At 31.1% G+C, this 22,022-nt stretch overlaps 1 protein-coding gene across 5 annotated transcripts in view; it reads right to left on the bottom strand.

Moving 5' to 3' along the window:
- Positions 1 to 22,022, bottom strand: part of LOC148173833 (dipeptidyl peptidase 4) — an 86,135-nt gene that overhangs the window by 21,227 nt on the left and 42,886 nt on the right. For 4 of the 5 annotated variants that reach the window (XM_088036048.1, XM_088036050.1, XM_088036049.1 and 1 more), the window contains 5 exons: positions 17,328 to 17,532; positions 12,175 to 12,345; positions 8,435 to 8,575; positions 8,314 to 8,388; positions 476 to 528 (listed from right to left, as the gene is read on the bottom strand). In XM_088036048.1, the coding sequence (XP_087892174.1) occupies positions 476 to 528; positions 8,314 to 8,388; positions 8,435 to 8,575; positions 12,175 to 12,345; positions 17,328 to 17,435 (548 nt within the window). In that variant the 5' untranslated portion in view covers positions 17,436 to 17,532. The remainder of the gene's footprint in view (positions 1 to 475; positions 529 to 8,313; positions 8,389 to 8,434; positions 8,576 to 12,174; positions 12,346 to 17,327; positions 17,533 to 22,022) is intronic. The other variant, XM_088036052.1, reaches the window with a different exon arrangement.

Raw genomic sequence — 22,022 nt, 5'->3', positions numbered from 1 at the left:
ATACCGGAGAAATGCTTATTAGACTTGCATCATAATATACTATTCTGTTGCTGCGGCAAATGCTTTAAGTTTATGAGAGAATAAGAACAAGAAACAAGAGAATGTAAATGTATTCAGAACCTAAATCCAGTTCAGTACTGCAAAGACACTACCCTATTTAATCAAAATCAAGGCGTTCCAATTTTAATTTATACATAATTAAGCATTCTGCGCAAGTTGTCAGCAACCCTATGCTGTTTTACTGCATTATATTTAGAATGCACGCGATTTCTTGTTTCCATTAATTTACAGAGATACCTGAAATACCTACATGTTACTCGATGAAATAAAACCGGTAAAACCGGTTTGTTAAGACGTTAATTTTAACAAACACTAATCAGTTTAAAAAACAAGTCAAAAGATTTGCCATTAATTGAATGATCTTGTTTGTTTAACTTTATGTAAAATGCTACATAAATCGGAAGGACATACTTACTCTTTACTGACGTCGTAGATCGTGTACTGCGCCGTAAAGGATTGTCTGAATACCTGAAACACGAAATAGCGCTGTTAAATTCATAATAAGCTGATAACGGAATATGTGGGCTTGCAATTTATAGCTTCTCGATTTATTAAAACTTAAATTATTAGAAATTGTTTCCACCCGTTCAACTAAAGATGATAAATATTATCCGAGAGTGTTTTATACGTTTTAGGTTTTATAGACCGTTTTACAGAATTATTTAGTTAAGTAAATAAAAAAAACTTAAAAATATAAATTTACAAAACTAATCAGTCTTATTTAATTTCTTATTATTGTACTAACCAAGAATATTAGTATGTATATTAAAACACCGAGTTTCATAAGGCAAATTTTAAGGCACGAATCCAAGTTTATAAAACGAGCGGCAAAACCGCGAGTTTTATAATGGATGAGTGCCTTAATGGCCTTATGAACGAGGTTTTTATACTATTTTTCCTAATTTGTTTTTGTAACAAAGCTATTTTTACTATTTTTGTACAAAGTGTTTATAAATGTTTCTAGCATCAAAGGTGGCTATGAAATGTCAAAGAAATTTGCCGCTCCTTATAAATGTGGGTTTAGATTTTTCAACTGACATTAGAAGTTAACCTCAATCATAGAGCAAAGTGAGTTTTGAGAAGAAAACTGTTCTAGTTGTGTTTTGAAACCTAAAAATCAAAAATTTTGACACAAAACCAAAACAGAAACGTCGTTGACGTAAGTAACATTATAAATAATTTTCAAAATAGTTATATTCACAATGAAAACAAAGCGGCAAAGTAGTGCCCGACAGGAATTCCAGAGCCACCCTTGATGCTAGAAACATTTATAAACACCTTGTATTTGTTTTCAGTGCTTGATATCCATTTATTCCATTTCGATACGGAATGTTAGAATAGCTTTGTTTCGATAGCAACTTAGGAATGTTTAAAAAACAAATTAGGAAAAATATTTTTTCTACTTTGCGTTAACAATACTTTCATTGTGAAACGCAAACGCAATTGTTTTTATTACAGCACGTAAAACAGTATTTTTTTTTGGTTATGTTGGCTATGTTATTATGCCGACACTTAAACGTTGAATCATAACCTCAATGATGATCATCATCATGATCACGAAAATGTGAATTTAGGAATAATGAATCAGAAGAAAAGCAAACGTTGTAATACCTAATTTTGCAAAATTAAACAGAAAACGTCAGTAATTTTTTGAATTGAAATTTTGTTAGACAAATGTCATTACCTCTTTTGTCACCAACCTAACTTGTCAAAAATCCCTAATCGAAAATAATTTCTTTCAAATGTGATTTTTAAATTTATTAATAATGCAAAGTAGAAAAAATAGTATATTACACTCATTTCATAAGACGACTTGTAGCACTTCGCACCTCGCTGCGCTCGTCGTGGTCAAAACTCATTCGTGCTACAATACTCGCCTTATGAAATACGTGTAAACATGTACTATTTTTTCGGATTGGCCGCTTTAATAGGTCCATTAGAGTACTCAATTTGGAGACGTTTATAGGTATCTATAAAAGAACTGAAAGTAGGAAATTTTGTTTTTTATGGATTGGCAGAACTAATTAGTCTGGCTGTCACCTGTTTCCTGTCAAGTTCTTGGTCAATTTAGATTTTACGATTCGTGTTTAATAAATTGCTGCGTGAATAAAAAATGTATCAATATAATTGAATTGTTCTTTGCGGCCAATAATAATTGTACCTAAATATAATAGATGTGAATACTGGCTGTGAAGTTAGGTTACGTTAAGTCAAAATTCAGTGATAGTGAAACTCAATAAATGTCAAATTTTAAATTGAATTTGGAAATCAAGTGGCAAGTCGTGGTTACAAAACCATTACCAATCGTGTAACACGAAAACTTTTAGAATTGGAAAATTTAAGTTTTTTATTAAAAAAGGTGTGCAAATTCGAAAAAATAGTATAAAGGACTTGTTTTATAATGGCATTGGTGCAATCGTCCCATACAAACTCGGCTCGTTTTGTACACCGGGTACTCGTGCACCAAATTGGCCATTATAAAACACGTTCTTTAATATACTATTAAAGTTTGCAGTTTGTGAAGTTCCAGAAGATAGTACATATTATTATATATTATAACTTTGGGTTTAATAGCCTCTTAAGACAAGTGTCATACAAAAAGCAATGTCAGGTCTTTATAACACGGCAGAAAAAAGGAGCGTTAAATTAGTATATTAAAACACCGAGTTTCATAAGGCAAATTTTACGGCGAAGCCGCGAGTTTTTTAATAAATGAGTGCTTTAATGGCCTTATGAACGAGGTTTTTATGCTATTTTTTCTAATTTGTTCTTGTAACCGAGTTATTTTTGCCATTTCCTCATTCGTTTTCAGTGCTATAATATCGTATTTTGATACGCGATGCTATAATAGCTCTGTTTCCATAGGAACTTGGGAATCTTTAAAATACATTTTAGGAAGTAGCTATTTGTGTACCAAGGCCAAAAAGTGTTTCTTTTTTGGTCGTTTTGGTCGAGCCTTTTTTTAATGAAAGAAAGAAGGCGAAGACAAAATGGCGCTTTTTGGCCGTGATGCACACAAGATTTTTTAGGCAACATCTTTAAATTTACGAGTTAATTAATTTTTATTGATGATTTATTGATTTAATCGTTCATAACAACTGAATAATTGTAAATATTTATGAATCCTTCAGAAAAGTTTATTTTTTTCTTTATTTACATTTGCAGTTTCGGCATGTGTAGCTTCACAATTTGTATGAATTAGGTTTGATGTGATTTTTGATGTTTTTGCAGCAGCACTGCTAGACATGTTCATTTTCATTAATTCAACAGGTCTTTGTTGCATTTTACAGCAGTTTGTCGATTTGATTTTACCCAAATAATTATAAAATTGAGGGTAATATCGGTATCTTGATGTAATATGCAAAACTATAGATAGATGGCGCCACCATAGATCGGCCGAAAATGTTTGCGGCCAGAAAAGAGTTACTTTAGGGCCGTTCTTGAGACCTAAAAATTCCATTTTCAGTTTAAGTCGCCTAAAAAAATAATTATTATAACTTATTTAACTTTTATCGACCTGACTTTTATCGATGACATATGGAAATAAATCAACAAATTTTGGTAAAAAAATGTACTGAAGCAGTCGTTTTTAAAGCGCAATGGCTTTCTGATTTCGAATCTAAATTCCGTTTTGCTCCATAAGGTCCGGATTCAGAAATATTGTTGAAAAAATTTGTTTAGATTCTACTTATCAAAAATACAGTTTATTCCCAAACGCGAAATTTCGACAAAAAATGCTGACGCGCGTTTCGATAGCAATGTACCATCATCAGAGCGATGATTAAACTTGTTTAGATTCTGCTGCACAAAAATCTGTTTTTTACTGTTTCTTGAAAACTTGAAAACAGCTCGACAATGTTTTGGAACGTTAATTTAATCAGCTAAGCTAATCCCTGATTTCATGTTAAAAAACTGCTGTTTTAGCGCAATTTTGCAAAAACTTAACTCAAAAATTATTATTTCGATTCTTTTATTGTAATTTAATTCCAAATCACCAGAGATAATGACTTGTTTAAAGCCGCGTTAGAAAGCACAGGTCTCCCAAATTTTATAATAAATTATAAAAAAATACAATAAAAAATAAAGTAATAATTTAGGAGTTCTATGCAAAAAGTTTTTTAAAACCGTTTGTTTTTAGAAATTTTCATCAGTTTTTCTCAAACATTTTGACAAAAAACTAACTCTTTCTCTCTATTATCAAAACTAAAAAAAACAGAAGTGAATGCGAGATACTTAAAAAAACCTCATTTTACAAATATCAGTCCTGAACTGATTCGGATTTAGAACCAGAAGGCAATTTTACTTTAGAAATAACTTTCCACTGCACCAATACAAAATTCGTCCAAACTTTGTTCACTATTGTGTTTATTTAAAAATCAATTTTTTAAGATTCATTGTAGCTTCTTTAAAATTGACGTAAGACTATTTTAAGTTTAATGATAGATAAGAAATAACCGGATGTTAAATTTCAAGGTGAAACAGTGACAAATCTGCGTGCTTTCTCAAAGTTCGATCCGGTTTGTGAAGCAGTTTTTGGGTCATCAAGGCAGGATAAGAAAACAAGAATAGGATCGGTCTACATGCGTGACTGCAAGTTGTTTATTTGAGGTGTTTTAACAGATCGAACGCACGAAAACTCTTCAAACCAGATTTAAATTTTACGATAATATACCCTTCCTTGCCGCTATCTTAACAACATCATGTAGTTTGCTCGCTAGGTTCTGCTTTTTTACGTAAATTTACTTATGCACAAAGTTACAAACTTACTTAATTTACATAATTACATAATGTATGTATTTATTATACATCTAGTTCTATAAAGTAAGTTGTACAGTGCCGGACATAAAATCTTAATAATGTGTTTAAAACCTAAATGATTCCAAACAGGCAGGCGTCCCAGACCGCTGGCACTTTTTTAATGGGAAATTCTACATTAAAATCTTAAATTTATAGTACTGAAGTTACAAGCCTTTTTTTGACCAACCACAGCGTATCTGCATGCAATATAAACAAAGTATATCATCAATTTTGACTGACAGTTGGTTTGATGTGAATTTGGGATTATTTTGGGTGAATCTAACAAGGTGTATATTTAATTAGTGAAAAACCTCTAGCTTAAACATTGTGTTGCTTCTTATGCCAAAATCGTTGAAGTAAATTTGAAGAAAATTGAACAAATTATCGTTTTTTCTTAACGCTTAAATTTATGAAATGGATTTATTGAGTTTTGAAAAATAATTCCTCACTTATGGTCGGTCACCCCCAAAATCGTATTTAAGTTCAAAGATAAAAATTTGTAATTTTGCATAGCTTATGGTTGATCAAGCTCTACAATCTGAGAAACGTAAATTTTAGCGAGTTTTGAATTTTTGCGAATATACAGAGTGATTCTGATTAATATTGATCACAGACGGCTTTGCATATTTTGATGTATGGCGTAGTGCAATTTGCTACTAGTTGAACGTGTTACACATAAGCGTAGAATAGACTGGGGTTAGAGTGCATGTATTAATTAATTATTTTTCGGCAATATTGAACAATGAACTACTGCTACTTGTTATGCACCATTAATGCACTGAAATGATGCAAATCTAGTGTAGTCAAAGCACATTTTAGACAATTAAAATTAGGTGGCCCTCGGAATTCTATAGATCTCGTTTTTTTTGTGGACCTCGCCTTTACATGACGTTGCCTGCACGAATAATCAAAAACACGGATAATCGAGTTGCTAAATAAACATACGATTTAAGGCAACATAATTATTTGAAACTTTTTTTTTAATTCAAAATATATAAAAACTAACAAAATGTATCAACATCTTGACAACAACAATTTTAAATTCTGAAAGAAATTAGAATCTGGTACTTTCATTTATTTCTTCTCTGCTCCCAAAATTTTCTCTCCTACTTGAATTTTCAGTTTCCATCATTATGAAGGTTTTCATTGCAAAAGAATTTATTTTAAGCATTTTTCTTAATGTTTGCAAACACTACTATTCTAAGACAAAAGTTTTCACTCATAATTTTGTTTTTAGCTCTTTACACTGACATAATCTCATTAAAATACACCAACTGTAACTCGTGAAATTCCAAATTTTAAGTTTTCTAACGTTGGAAGTAAAAGTTCGAAGTTGTTGGTCTTCGATTTATGTGTTTTTAGTAATGCACGGATAATCGAGGCACGGATAATCGAACGAACACCCTTGCACGGATAATCCGCATCCGAATAATCGATGTTCTACTGTACTGTTAAATGAAGAACGCCTCGGAAAAGCTAAGTCTACAAAAAAGCAAGTTCTACAGAATATTAAGAGCCATCTAGTTAATTGTATTTTGTCATTTAACATTTAACGAAGAAAGTTTTGAGATAACTTCACATTTTGTGTTTTTTTGATTTTTGAAACTCGGATACAAATAATTACACATGGCAAAAAGTAGATTTTCCTGAAAAATTTAGAATAAAAAAAAGAATTAAAAGTTTAAAAGAGTCAGCAAGAAAACAAGATATAACAGAATCATGCGAATTTATAAAAATTGGTGAGTTTCTAGGAATAAATTCGTTAATTCGCAAATAAACATTGCATTTCAATATCCTCGATTATTAAAATTATTATACATACAGGGTGTTTGGGAATTTTGCTGTCATATTTAAAATGGCCGAGTCAAAAAACTTATAACATTTTGAGATTTGAGCAATACTTATAAATGAGCTACAATAATTGTTTTGTAGTAAAAATCAATTAAAATTAATAATCTGGCATAATGAATACCGAATGTTTCTCTCCGATACAAAGTACGCTAAATCCCTAATATTGGATATTTTGGTGCCTTCAATATTCCATATCCAATATTAAGTAACCATGTAATTGAATGTTGAAAGGTGTTTATAAATGTTTCTAGCATCGAGGGTGGCTATAAAATGTCAAAGAAAATTTGCCGCTCATTATAAATGTGGGTTTAGATTTTTCAACTGACTATTGTAGTTAACCTCAATTATAAAGCAAAGTAAGTTTTGAGAAGAAAACTGTTCTAGTTGTGGTTTGAAACTTAGAGATTTGCCCCATTCGCTAAGATCTGCACGAAATCATCAAAATTCTTAGAGAAATCCGCTTATTTTGATGCTAAACGACGATTTCTTGCTGATTTTCGTCGTTTTCTGGCTTGCAAAGAAAAGCTCGAAATTTACAAAATCACCAATTTTAATCAAGATTCAACGGCTAAATTCCAAGAAAAGAGCAAAAATCTGCACAAAATCATCAAAATTATTGGAGAAATCCGCTTATTTCGATGCTAAACGACGATTTCTCGCTAATTCTTGCCGTTTTCTAGCTTGAATTCGCAAAGAAAAGCTCGAAATCTACAAAACCAACAAATTTTTATCAAGATTCAACGGCTGAATTGCAAGAAAGCAGCTGAAATCTGCACAAAATCATCAAAATTCTTAGAGAAATTCGCTTATTTCGATGCTAAACGACGATTTCTCGCAGATTTTTTCCGTTTTCTGGCTTGAATTCGCAAAGAAGAGCTCAAAATCTACAAAATTACCAATTTTTATCAAGATTCAACGGCTGAATGGGAAGAAAACAGCAAAAATCTGCACGAAATCATCAAAATTCTTAGAGGAATCTGCTTAGTTCGATGCTAAACGACAATTTCTTGCTGATTCTCGCCGTTTTCTGGTTTGGATTCGCAAAGTAGAGCTCGAAATCTACAAAATTACCAATTTTTATCAAGATTCAACGGCTAAATTACAAGAAAACAGTTGAAATATACACGAAATCATCAAAATTCTAAAAATCTACAGCTATGTCTGATATTGTGGTTAAAATGTTTGCACTTTATTCGGATTCACCCCGTATTTTATAAAAATCTAGGCCACTTTTTGCACGTAAGTGTTTTGGTCAATTTTTGGTTATTTTAATTTTAACCTATACAAAAATTTACATTTTACGTTTTTGATACATACATACATATTTTGGGCCTTTTCTGTGGATTACTCGAAAAAAAAGTGTGTTATTTATGTAGAATGTCTAATGAACTGCTAATTTGCTAATTTTTCGTGAGTAATTTTTTCATTATTTATTCTAATGAAAATTACAGTTAGATACACGAATGGTTTGTAATGCCAGATGATTGTTTTCTTATTTTATAATTACATAGCCTCTAACTTTAGCTACTAAAACAACTTGAACGAATTTCTGGTCGAAGAAATAACTGGAATCCCAAAAACAATTAACACTTAAAGTGAACTTACTTGTTTAAGGTCGTGTTGGAAGAGCACATAACGAAGGTCCTTTGAGCATTGATACCCCTTGACGTTCAGTTGCCTCTGCAACGGACGATTCAGATTATACTTTTAATTTTCAAAAACTTACCAAAGTGTGATTAGTAACTAGAACAGTAACGGTGAAATTATGACTAGTGTCGAGTATAGCAAGACTTCCGTCGTCAGTTTGATAAACAAAGTGTGAATGTGAAATCCAGGAAGAAGGTAATCGTCTCGGAGTCAGCTCACCCTGAAATTGGGACAAATGTATTCCAAATCAACAGGTAACAAAAGATATGGCGGAACATAGCTAGCTGAAGGGCAATCAGAAAGAACTATTTGTACTATTATCTAATTGAACCTACTCTAGTATTTGCCTAATAAAAATATCTAAGAAATAAGTAACACGTTCTCCATTATTCTGTAGCTACAGTCTAATTACCACTATTACGTAAAAAAATACTATTTCGATTTGTTGTTCACCTCTTAAGAAGAGGTGTGCTGTCTTGTAAGATATTTCTTTTACGCTTGCTATTCCTAATCAACAATTTAGACTAACTCTTAGACTGTTTTCTAACTTATAAATATTTTACATTTCTACTCTAAACTCATGATCAATCTCTAACAATAAGTATCGTCTAATGACTTATCCTAGTTCTTATCTGTTCTCACATTCTTTCGTCATATTTTCTTGCGTTGTTGTCATACTATGTTTTGTGCTCTTGGTGAAGAACTTGAGATCTTTCTTCTGTTTATTAAAACTTGAAAGTAAAATCTTGGAAACTACATTTGTAGCACTTATTAAATTAAAAAGGTACAATAGCTGTGTTACCTATCGTTCTTTGTCGGTGCAATATAAGTAATTTTTAGATTTTTGGTGTTAGCAAGAAGATTTTTATTCAAAATTTGAGGGCACATAATCATCCCCCGTTTTCAGTGCTCATAGGTCAACGGACATATTCCCTAAAAAAATATTTCTGTTTTATTTTTTCCGCCAGAAAATGCTAATTTAATGAACTATTAAGGAAAAAGAAATAATTAAAACTCAAATTTCACTGGTGAATACTACGCGGTAATTTTCCTGCAGAGAATTTACCAATTTACAAAAGAGTAATATTAGATATCAAAGATAAATACATGTCAATTTTTTTGATTAATCGATGACTCCACATCCAAATCACAAGTCCAGTCAAGTTTATTAATAATATTCACAAAATATAATGATAAAAAACATAAAGTTATAATAAAATACCTGCTAATCTGGCACTGAAAATAAAAACAATAAAAACAACAAGACGAAACAAAACAAAACAAGAAATGTGACAGATCTTGTTTGCCATTCTGCAGGAATTCAATTCAAGATTTAAACTAAACTATAGAACACATCGTACAAATTTACATGCAGGGTGTTAGGTAACATTACGGCCACAGCAAAAGGGGTGATGGAGGCAGCCCTGAAAAGTAATGTTTCAAAGTTTTGTTAGGGTGTAATTTTAGAGCCAGAAACTAAAATTTTAGGAATTTTCATTTTCAGGCGAACCAAAATTTTGAACTGTTTTGGTTAAAAAATTTCATAACTTTGACAGTTTTTGCTCTCAGACAGTAAAATTTAGAAGTTTTACTACTTTTGACTTGCCTATCAATTGTGCCAAGCTTCAAAATTTTAGAGCAAGAAACTAAATTTTTAGGAAATTTTGATTTTTTGGTGAAGCAAAAGTTTCTACCGTTTTAGATAAAATTATGTAACTTTAGCAATTTAAGGCTTTAGATAGAAAAATTTGGAAGCTTTACTACCTTTGACTTATCTATCAATTGTGCCAAATTACTAAATTTTAGAGCCAGAAACTAAAATTTTAGGAATTTTAATTTTTAAGCGAACCAAAATTTTCAACTGTTTTGGAGAAAAATTTCTTAACTTTAGCAGTTTTAGCTCTTAGACAGTAAAATTTGGAAGTTTTACTACTTTTGACTGTCAATTGCGTCAGATTACAAAATTTTGGAGCCAGAAACTAAAATTTTAGGAATTTTCATTTTCAGGCGAACCAAAATTTTGAATTGTTTGGGATAAAAAGTTTCATAACTTTGACAGTTTTAGCTCTCAGGCAGTAAAATTTGGAAGTTTTACTACTTTTGACTTGCCTATCAATTGTACCAAGCTACAAAAATTTAGAGCAAAAAACTAAATTTTTAGAAAATTTTATTTTTCGGTGAAGCAAAAGTTTCCACCGTTTTAGACAAACTTTTGTAACTTTGGCAATTTAAGGCTTTAGATAGTAAAATTTGGAAGCTTTACTACCTTCAACTTATTTGTCAATTGTGCCAAATTACTAAATTTTAGAGGCAGAAACTAAAATTTTAGGAATTTTAATTTTTAAGCGAGCCAAAATTTTCAACTGTTTTCGATAATATTTCGCAACTTCAGCAGTTTTAGCCGTCAGACAGTAAAATTTGAAACTTTAACTGTTTTTGACTTGGTAATTAACTGTGCCATGTTACAAAAATTTAGAGCAAAAAACTGAATTTTTACAAATTTTTGTTTTCAAACGAACCAAAATTTTCTGTTTTTGATAAAATTTAATTTTGGCAGATTTACTCGTAGGATAGTAAAATTACGAACCTTAACTGATTTTAACTTGCTGATCAATTGTATCAAAATCCAATATTTTTGAGCATAAAACAGAAAAGTTAGAAAGTTTCACTTTTAGACGAAAAAATTTCTAAAGTCGTTTTAGATAAAAGTCCGTAACTTTGGCAGTTTTAGTATTCAGACAGTGAAATTTGGAGACTTCACTACTTTTGACTATATTATTACTGTGTTAAATTTCACGACTATTTTTCAATTCCTCGGAATGTTTTAATTGAAATCTTTCGAATTATTTAATATATGTATTTTTTAAGATTATGAAGCATATTAATTATTTTGATTAAGATTCTTCAGAATTATGAATTCGTTTTAGGAATTATTTATAAATCTTCGATTCTTTAGAACTTCTTCGGACTTTTCAAAGTTTATCAGGATTCTACAGAACTAGTTAGTTCGTTCTCTTAGAACCTCTGCGATTCTTCAGAATTTCTTAATTAGATTCATTGAGGTTCTTTAGCAATCTTTTAAAAACATTAATCCTGTTTAATAATTGTCAAAATATATCAAATGTTACAATTAACGTCATTCAGTCAAAATAGTTCTGTTAATTTTTGTACCATAATAAATATATTTCAGTTTCAATAATTATTATGGTAGCAATTTAAGGTCGTAGAAAAAGTATAGTATGTAACACGTTTATAAACTACTCTAGACACTCGTTACTTTAAACACTCGCTCCGCTCGCCTCGTTTATAAACTCGTGTCTAAAGAGACGTTTATTAAACTTGTTGCATAATATACCATTAAGCTCTTCCAAAATGATCAACTTGATTTCATTGAAGTGGACGCTTGTTTTCAGTTTTTGAAACAACTGTTTTAATGTTCTTATCAAATTATTTGGAATTAAATGCTACTGCAACAAAGTGCAATGATTTACTAATACTTAAAGATTTTCCTATGTAATTTATTTATTCGTTTAACCTATGTATCAGATGTGACTTCAAAATGTGAGTCTTAATGGCCGAAAAAAAAATACACAGATTAGTGTTAATTTATAAATGTATACCTTCACCGTCGCTGTTTAGATTAAGAAAATGTATTAATAGAGCAACAAAAATAAAGAACTCTGCTAAACGCTTGAACAGTCATAATTTGGTCCATTGAAATGACAGATTTGTAAATTTGTGTTTTTTAAAAAAACCGCAGTATTATCTTAATTCATTTTATTTTAAAGAAGAATAAGCATAAAAATATAAAAACCATACCTGTAGATATTCATCAAGTTGCATCCTCGTTCCATGCCAATAAAGAAGTTCATCAACATAACCCACGAAGAAAATAGCGGCCACTATGCCGGAGATGACGAGACCAATAACGAGCAAAGAAAATATAATCGACCACCAGTTATGTCCCTCGTCTTCTTGCAACGCTAGCTCCTAAACATCAAATTTTAATTAGAGAGTAATTTCAAACACATTGTTTGAGTTACTACTGCATTCATAGAAATGAGAGATAATTAAAAAGTGTATACAGAAAACAGTCAAAAAATGTTGGTCGATTGACGTTGACGACCAACATTTTTTGCCCGCGACTGTATGAACTGTCCGGGTTCGACAAACGTGTGAATTTCTGTAAACTGCAACTAAAATAGTATTTATAGAAGGAACAGGAATATTCCGCGGTTACTTTAATAGTTTTATGTAGTAAGAGACAAGTACTTCACAAATTCCTTCATGAGACGCACGACAGTGTTTATAACTAAATTTTTTGATTGCACTAGATCTTGATAAACTTGTTCTTTTAGTAACATTTCCAACAGTCTCAATGCCGGCATTCAATAATTCCAACATTTCACTATCACTGTCTCTTGTGCTGTTTTTCTCCGTAGGCTCATGTTTGGCGTCCATACTGATGCGAAAACGCGTCAGGAACTATCCAACTAACATGTGTGGCTATTCATATTTCGGGCTTGTTTGAATCACTGATTTGTATAAACAAAGAAAATTTGCTATTTTCGTAACTAATGCGTTAGTGCAGGATTTTTCTAATTAGTGGATTCATTGTTAAATTCATTGTTTAAGGTGTGCGAATCACCAGACATGAATGACTGTTTTTCTCTATTGGAAACTCTACAACCTATATTTCATGTAATAAGATAAATTGACATTTATATACTTATAAATACCTTAGCTTTATTAGGTCACGAGTCATTCATTTCATTATAATAACTATAAAAATATATAATAAATATAAAACAAATATACTTAATACCAATTCAGGTGTGAAAAGGTGTGCAGCAACGACTACTAAAAAGACAACTTTTTAGACCTTAACCTAGGTCAGTTCAGGCAAACAAACAGAAATAATAAGGTTTTAAAAACAATCTAGAAAAAATACAGACAGAATCAATCAGAACCAAAGAAAATAAAAAAGAATGTAAAAAACCGAATGTTAGAAGAACCTATAAAGTAAATCTGAGACTTACATGTATTTTTATTTTCGATGTAAATATCATTAAAAAATCGATAATTGCGGTTTCGATGTATGTATTTTATTTTACACTCTTGATTTTGGTGATATTTATAAAAAAGACTGGAATTTAATTTAAGGGAGTTATATTTTAAAATTTTGTTTATTCTTATTAATCTCGAATTTGTTATTTTTTTATAATTTATTTACTTATTATGTATTTTGTTTATTAATTAAGGATTTTATTTATTTTTGTTTTTCTCGTAATTGTTTATTATTTTATTGCTTTATTAAGAATTTTATTTATTTTTGTTTTTCACAATAAACTATGCTATATTGACTTTTTATTTACTATTTTTCAAAATCGATGTTTTCTCCGATGTATTGGAGATCGATGTAAATTTTTTACTCGATGTTCCCAGATTTACTATAAAGTTACTGAAAATGTAAAAACTTGATCTAAGAGAAAACTAAAAAAAGCTTTAAAAAGGCAATTTAAAAAGTATTTAGAGGGAATTTGGGCGATTCAAGAAACAATCTAAAGAGGATAAAAATCAAAGAAATTAATAACATCAAAAGAAAACCTAGAAAATTTTTAGAGAATAGATACTTTTAGAGTAATTCAAAGATAATTTGAAAATAAATTCAAAACAAACTAGAGATTCTAACAAAAATCTATCGAGAAAGCACTTAGAAAACCCATAAAGTCTAAGGAAAATAAGCAATAAGAAATTTACAAATTTGCTCTTAACATAAAAAAATTCAAAGAAAATAAATGCACAATCAAGAGAGAATAAACAAAATTCTAAAATATACGTTGACAACCAACCAAACGAAATATCATCAAAATCAAGAGTGTAAAATAAATTACATACATCGAAACCGCAATCATCGATTTTTAATGATACATCGAAAATAAAAAAAATGTTTTTAAAATCGATGTTTTTTGGCAAAATCGATATTAATAAAAAATCTATGTAAAAGCCCCAGATTTAGTTGTTAGGACTTTTACACGACTTGAAGGAAACACTGGGTAAAGAACTGAAAATTTTTGTAATCTGTCTTGAAAAGCAGTGGCATTACAATGTAGTTCTTCTCTCCATTGCTTGCACAAAATCTACATATAAAATTGTTCAAGATTGTTGGTTTTTACCAGACTTTTTACAAGGGAAAGGCTTGACATGGAAAACTCAAATTCGCGTGATTATTTTTTTGCAATCTTCTTTGAATTTTATTATAATAGACACCGTGTCGCGTGTCTACGATTAAAAAAGATGAGGAATCATGTCATCAAATTTTAAAATTTGTGCAATGAACATAGTTCACTAAATGGTTACTTTTTAAACCAAAATCATTCTATTCTTTGCACAATCGTAGATAATAGCTATTTTTGCGACAAACTGTAGTACCATTTTACGTATCAGACGTAGTTTGGACAATACGTCGTGTGCGTAAACGTCCATTTTGCACGAGTAGCAAACAAGATTTTTTCTACGATTGCAAAATTTCAAGATAAGTTGTTCAAATCACAGTTTTAACAATTATTTTAAGATACAACCACGTCAATTACGTTATCAAATCTCTTTTCGGATTTTTTATCACTGCTATTAGATGAACAATGCGAAACATTGGATAAAACGTTACATGGAAGTAGTGGATTATTTAATATTGTCCACTTGAGAAATTATAACTTGTCAAGCCCTGTAGATTAACTATACCTCGCATAAGCAAGTAATATCTGATATTATCTACTTGTATGTACCATAAATAAATATTAACTGTACCTAGTGGCATAAAAAAATTAAAATTTAGTAATTCGTTGCCACTTGAGACTTGGAAAATCGTACTTAATAGTGCTAATTAAAATTGCCATTTTTCAAAATTTTTTCTTAAAAATAGAAATCCCACCAGAAAAAAAACGCGTATAAAATTCAAAGCAGACTGCATAAAAAATAATAAATAATCACGCAATTTTGAGTTTTCCATGCAATTCCAACTTATTTCAAAATTATTCCAAAAATAAAACTAACGTCGGAATTTTGTAATTTTGTTTTAACTCCACCTACCTTTTGGGCTAATAGCGTTTTAGTTGAAAGCCTGATACACTTTGCAACAATGACAAGTGATGATTTTTCTATTGTGTTTATATTAATTTGTCAGAAATGAGACTAAAAATGTGCACAGATTAGAAAACGAGTCAGTAAATTTGAGAGGATTAATGTATTGAACTAAATCACGAATGGGGCCTTTGGATGTTAAAGTACTCGTTTATGTTCAATCCAATGCATAAATCCTTTTAAATTTGCCGTAAATTTCATTTAAATTTTCACACATTATGACTTTGAAATGTGGTATTCAAAATAAATGAGTAGTACTGGGGGGCTGAGCATTTAAAATTTTTTGTACAACCACGTACTAGGAACGTTCCTGGAATTTTCTGAAATTGTTGGAATTTTTGGCGGCATTGTTGGATTTATTTTGTGATTTAATAGAATTTGATGGAATTAGTTTTACTTTTTACTTAAATTTTGACAGATGTAGTTGTCGCTTCAATCATTTACTTTGTGTCCACTTGATGATAAATTCAGTTGATACTTTCTACTTTGTAGGAATTTATTCCTATGTAATTGAAAGAATAACTCTCATAAATTTTAAATTAAAGCCAAAATTATTTTGACGTATTATGTTCAAAATTGAAATTTAAAATAAATTGCAAGTGCAGTTGCAATTAAACAAACGACTCCAAGATCTCACCAAATATCACAGCCAGATTTACGACAAACAATTTTTTCACCATTTTAGTTTTATTTTTTCCCTTCTTTATTTGTCAAAGATGGAAAAGATTGTTTTACGCATGTGCAATGTGGTGAAATTATTTGTACTTCTTGTAAATTTTTAGGAAATAGAAGTTTTTGTACACAAGATCCTGAAGTACACAACCTCTCAGTTAACAATCATTCATTAAAAAGTACCCACTTTTAAGTTATGTTTGACAAATTTTGAAAAAACTTAAAATTATTCAACTGAAAATGTAAACCCTATTCGTCCAATAACATGTACATACCTAAATTATAATAATAAATTAAGTTACTGAGTAGAAAATTGCCTAACGTTGGAAAAGTTTCGTTGATTTTTTGCCCAAAAAGTTTTAACCAGACACACTCTGCATAAATATTAATTTTATTCTAGTAATATTCTAAAGAATTAGAACAAACTACAGTTGACAAAAAAGTTTGATCTTGATATTGACATACTATAGATATACAGGGTCCGCCAACACTAGTGTCCCGGCCCAAAATCGCTATTAATTATGAAGCTATAAAAATAATTTTTTTTGTACATGAAGAGGAAACGGAGCGTTACAAACTGATGTGATCAGTTTTACTCTTGTGTTAACCATATGTGAAACAAACGCAAAAAACTACGTTTTTCAAAAATCAAAATGAAGAAAACGGTGAAGCACCCGTTTGGTTTGTCTTGTTCCATTTTTCACTACAAGGATGAAAATGATGTTAAAATGTGAATTAAAATGTGTGGTACCGAGATATTAAATGATACAACCGACTGATCAAACGACAATCAAATCGAAATTCTTTGTTCCCGACTATATACAATTTCTTTGCAGTTTACAGAATTTAAAGAACCCACATGCAAGTAAAATTTTCAAGGTGCATTTATAGTTTTATATAGAAAGGATTTTCATCAGCCAGTCAAACAAGAAGAACATCAAATTAATTTACTACAAAACTATATCTAAATATGAAGAAACTTTTTCAAAAGGACATAATAGACGAACCAAGAAACGCTCTTCCCGAGCTCCAAGCAATTTTTTAATTCTAGATCTAAAGCATTCTCAGTGAATCAAAAATCTATAGATTTGAAATTTTCTACACCTTAAGAAGAATGCTGATAATTTAAAAATTTTGACGGTTCTTCTTGAACTACTAACCTCTTCATCACCTACCTCGGCCTTTTTGGCCTTTGGATCGGCGACTTGTAAAGTCTCATCAGGAGGCAGTCGCCACTCGTTTCGATCTGCGTGCACATTAGCGTGCATACCGTTATCCACCCCGTGTTCTCACTTTCCTGTGGCGCCACTGTCCCTATTGTTGCGTCACCTCCGGGCCAGAAATTGTAGGTTCAACAGCTTGGATCTGAAAAGCAAAATAAATTTTTTAATGAAGTGGAGTTTTAAAACTGATTTCTTTTGCTCTCACTTTCACATATTTACTATGAATGCGAATGTGAATTTAAGTGCAGAATTAAGGTTCCATCAAGATTTAATTGTAATTGAAATGTTGCCAAGAATATTAAGACATATGTTAGGAAACTATTGTTGGAGGAGGAAAAAAGAAACTAATGGAAATGCAGAAAGGCTACAAGACAAACCACTTTTGCTTTCCGTTTATTAAACAATGATCACATTTTATACTGCACAGAATTTGTTTCTGCTACAGCTGTTGAAATTCTACTATAGGTATTTATTTTATAATGTAAAACTTTGGAGAAATCTTTTAGTAAACAAACTAGGTGGCCCACGGAATTCTGTAGATCTCGCTTTTTTTGTAGACCTCGCTTTTCATGGTGTTGGAAATTAATTTGGGATTGTTTATTTGTTATATTATGAAACAAAAAAAACAAGTTTAATTGTATTTTGTCATTTAACATTTAGCAAAGAAAGTTTTAAGATAACTTCATATTTTGTATTTTTCGATTTTTAAAACTTTGAATGAAAAACAGACTTAAAGGTTTAAAAGAAAATAAATTCGCGACGTGAGAATTATAAGGTTCCAAGTAATTATTTGTAAAAATTTAAATTGTCTGTTTTGCGATTTTATTTAACATTTTCTATCATGTATAAAAAAGAAGTGAGTTAATATTTTAACAAGCTAAAATTTAAAAAAGCTGCCATTTAAAAAAAAATGCTTAATAAATTAAAGAGATATCACTGATAACGTGAACACTGATCAATTTAATGCAAATGTTAGTTAAAACCTATAGTTCAGGTCGCGAATTAGAGATCCAACGGGCTTCGCTATTAAAAATTTAACAGTACTGCGCAGAAAATTCATAAATCAGCCAGGCTGCGCCTTTCATGGTTTCTGAGCCTATTGCAAATTCTATTACAATGAAAGAAGAAATATAAGTCATAGCAAGAAAAATAGTATATTACGCAACGTGTGGGGTAAGAAGCCAATTACGCACGAGGGGAAAAATTGTGCGCGAGGCGAAGCCGAGCGCTATAATTCCACGAGAGCGTAATTGGCCTTACCCCCGAGTTGCGTACTATACTTTTTCTACGACTTGCTTTCCCACAGCCGTGAAATTTTTTTCGATTATTTTTGATAAATTACAACTAAAGTTGAATTTTACATGATTTTTATTAAGACATTGTTAATTCAAACATTATTATAACGAACAACTCAACAAGAACAAAGAACCATTTTCACAAATTATGAACAATTTCACAATGTTTTTCAACTCCTGTTATAGTAAACTATGAATTACTTGAATCCATCCGATTGTCTCATCAAGTATCCCCGTAATTTCTCGTAATTTGCAGTAGTAACGACGTGTTTGAAAGTTAACGTAGTCTCAACATTGAATAAAAAGCCCATAGGGACGAAGCAGGTTTGAAATCTTATTTTAACTTGCCAAAATACGCTAGTAAAACACTCTTGGAGAAGGACTGCACTCCGCCGCCCGCACGTCAGGTCATGAACTTGCTATACACCGACTCAAACCGCTCTTTTGACATTTTCGACATAAGATTATCAGTTGCACTAACTGCTTGTGCCGCAATTTTGAGGGTGTAGCTTGTAGTTCACACTCGGAGTCACTGATCATGATGAAACACACCAATACAAATTGCAAATGTCAATTTTGACAAATTTTTATGACATCCACAGCAACTGCTATTCCTCTGTACTATTATGTAATTATATATATTACCCACTGGTCATTACATTGCAGTGTGTGTAACCATGGATTTACTTTGAAGGACAACCGTTTGTAATTTGTAGATTACTATAACAGGAGTAGAAAAAATATGTAACAGAATCTCGCGAATTTATCTAAATTGGTGAGTTTTTAGGAATAAATTCGTTTACTTGCAAATAAACATTGCATTTCCGTATCCTCGACAATTAGAATTATTATACATACCGGGTGTTTGGGATTTTCGCTGCCATATTTAAAACGAACATACAGAAAAATGGTTGAGTCAAAAAACTTATAACATTTTGAGATTTGAGCTATGATTATAAATGAGTTACAATAATTTAAATTTTGGGGCCTATGTTTGGGAAAATTGGTATTAAGCAGGTGTTAATGCTTCTCAAAAATGGTACACACTTAACTTCCTTTTATTTTCTCGCTAATTTTCCCTGATTTTCTTTTGATTTCGTCTAACTTTCCCTGGTTTCCTATTGATTGCCCCTGATGCCTTAATGATTTTCCAGTGATTTCGTCCAAGTTTCTTTGATTTTTTTTATTTTGTATAAGTTTCCCTGATTTCCTAACCTAACCCTGATTCATAGTGATTTCCTAAAACTGATACACTGATTTTACAGGAAAGTTAATCGAAAAAGTTTTTTTTTTTTCAAAAATGGCATACACCAAACTTCCCTTGATTTGATTTGCTTGTATTTTCGCCTAACTTCATCGGATTTTCTTGTGGTTTCTTCCAAATTCCCCTGATTTTCTATTGATTAGCCACTGATGTTCTAATGATTTCCCCTTATAAGTCTATAACGTCGCGTCTTTCTGTGCAAACTTGTACTTGTAAATAGGAGGGCACGTAGCACAAACCGCTATCTGGGTCTAAACAGACAGGACAAAAGTCAGCGAAAATGTCTCTTTTTCGGGGTGCCGCTCGACAAATAGTGAGCTCTACCACTTTAATTTATTTTCAATTTTCAACAAAATACCAATACTTGTTAGATTAAGAATCATATAATTTGAGATACAGGGTGTTTACACGACCACACAAAACACGGTAACTGGTGAAGACAAGTAGAATCAATTAACAGAAAATATTGTAGATAAAAGTCTTTTCGTTTTCGAGATAAAATTAATCGAATATTTGGTCAAAATTTCCAGTTCGCCACTTGATTAAAGAATGCTTAGCAACAATCCAAGGTTTTAAATCGAGGCGAGGAAGGCGACTTTCAAATTTTTAAACCTACTTCAAGTTGGTTTTGTCCTATAAATGTCATTATTGTCATCATGTTTGCTTATTAATAGAATTTTGCTGAACATTTTTGCTGCTTTTTTTGAGTTCTTGTTGTTTTTGTTGTTGAGTTAAGTTATTAGGTGTTGTTTTCTCGTTTTTGTTCTGCTTGTTTCTACGTTACTTTTGATCACTAAGTTTTAGATTTTCACTTTTAAAATGATTAGAAAGTGTTTCATTTGTGGACATCTATAGAAGCCACTTTTTGAGTTACCGGCTAACGAAATTGTTCGAAGCAAATGGTTTGAAATGCTCGCAGATTTTTGGTAGTTTTGTACCTTTCTTATTTTTCTTATTTTAAATAATGTCTAAATTATTTTAGATTTATCTAAAATTTCCGACCGTTCCGTTATAATGCTCCAAACACTTCTGCGAGGAATGTTTGATATAGTATATCTGGTGAGGCGGTGAGAGATTGGAAGATTTTGACAGTTGACATATACGTTGGCAGCAAATTATGTTACAAAATACACTAAAAACACTAAGTTCCTACACGATTGGATTGACAGGATTGACAGTGGGCTTATTTTGTTATTTTAAATTTCGCGCGTATTGTAACTTTTTATCGCGTAGATTTAGTGACTTTTCTGTCATTCAATCTCTCACTGTACGAACTATAGCAACGTCGAAGAAAACATGCCAGTAAAAATGCTGTTCCATACGTAGGTAAAACACATTTTTTTCGAACAAATCTTAACTTCTTTTCTTCCTCTAGGATCCTTCTCCTACTTCTACTGTTGATGTAAATTCTGAAGAAGATAATTCTACCTGTTCCACCCCAATCATCAGCACTGAATCGCCGAAAGATACAGAAATTAAGGATCTTCAGAGTAAAGTTTTGAAACAACAGTTAAAAGAAAGAACCAAATGCAAGTATTCTTAGTGCTCATCAAAAATGAAAGATTTAAGAGAAAAATTACGCCACTTCGAAACATTCAAATTAAACAAAATTATAGAAGATGCAAACAATTCTGACGAAAGATTAATATTTCTTCTAGATCTAATTAGAAATCATTATAAAAAAATAACGATTCGATGGTCAGAAATTTCAATCCGATTGTGTACTGTATGGAGTTTCTGTTCTCCAAAAAACTAAATTTTTGTCATCAGAATTTGCTAAAATTACCGTCAAAAACGACAATTTGTAGATATCTGGGTGAATTTCAAGGTCGCAAAAAATTAACAAAGCATCGTTTATCTATGAAAATATCTCAGTTAAAGAAACCGATCGACAGAATTTGCTCAGTAATAGGGTAGGTCGTATACAGGGTCCGGCAACATTTGTGTCCACCCCCAAAAACGTCTTTACTTTTAAAGTTAAAGCAATTTTGAAAATTTGCATACGTTCATAGTTGACAATGCTCTAGAAGCTGACGCAAAAATTTGTTTTTTATCACTGATAGTTTTGGCGTC

Source organism: Gnatocerus cornutus, chromosome 5, assembly GCF_029298725.1.
Source record: "Gnatocerus cornutus isolate USDA-ARS CGAHR chromosome 5, icGnaCorn1.1, whole genome shotgun sequence".
Lineage (NCBI taxonomy): Eukaryota > Metazoa > Arthropoda > Insecta > Coleoptera > Tenebrionidae > Gnatocerus > Gnatocerus cornutus.
This window is presented reverse-complemented; position numbering and strand designations above follow the sequence as displayed.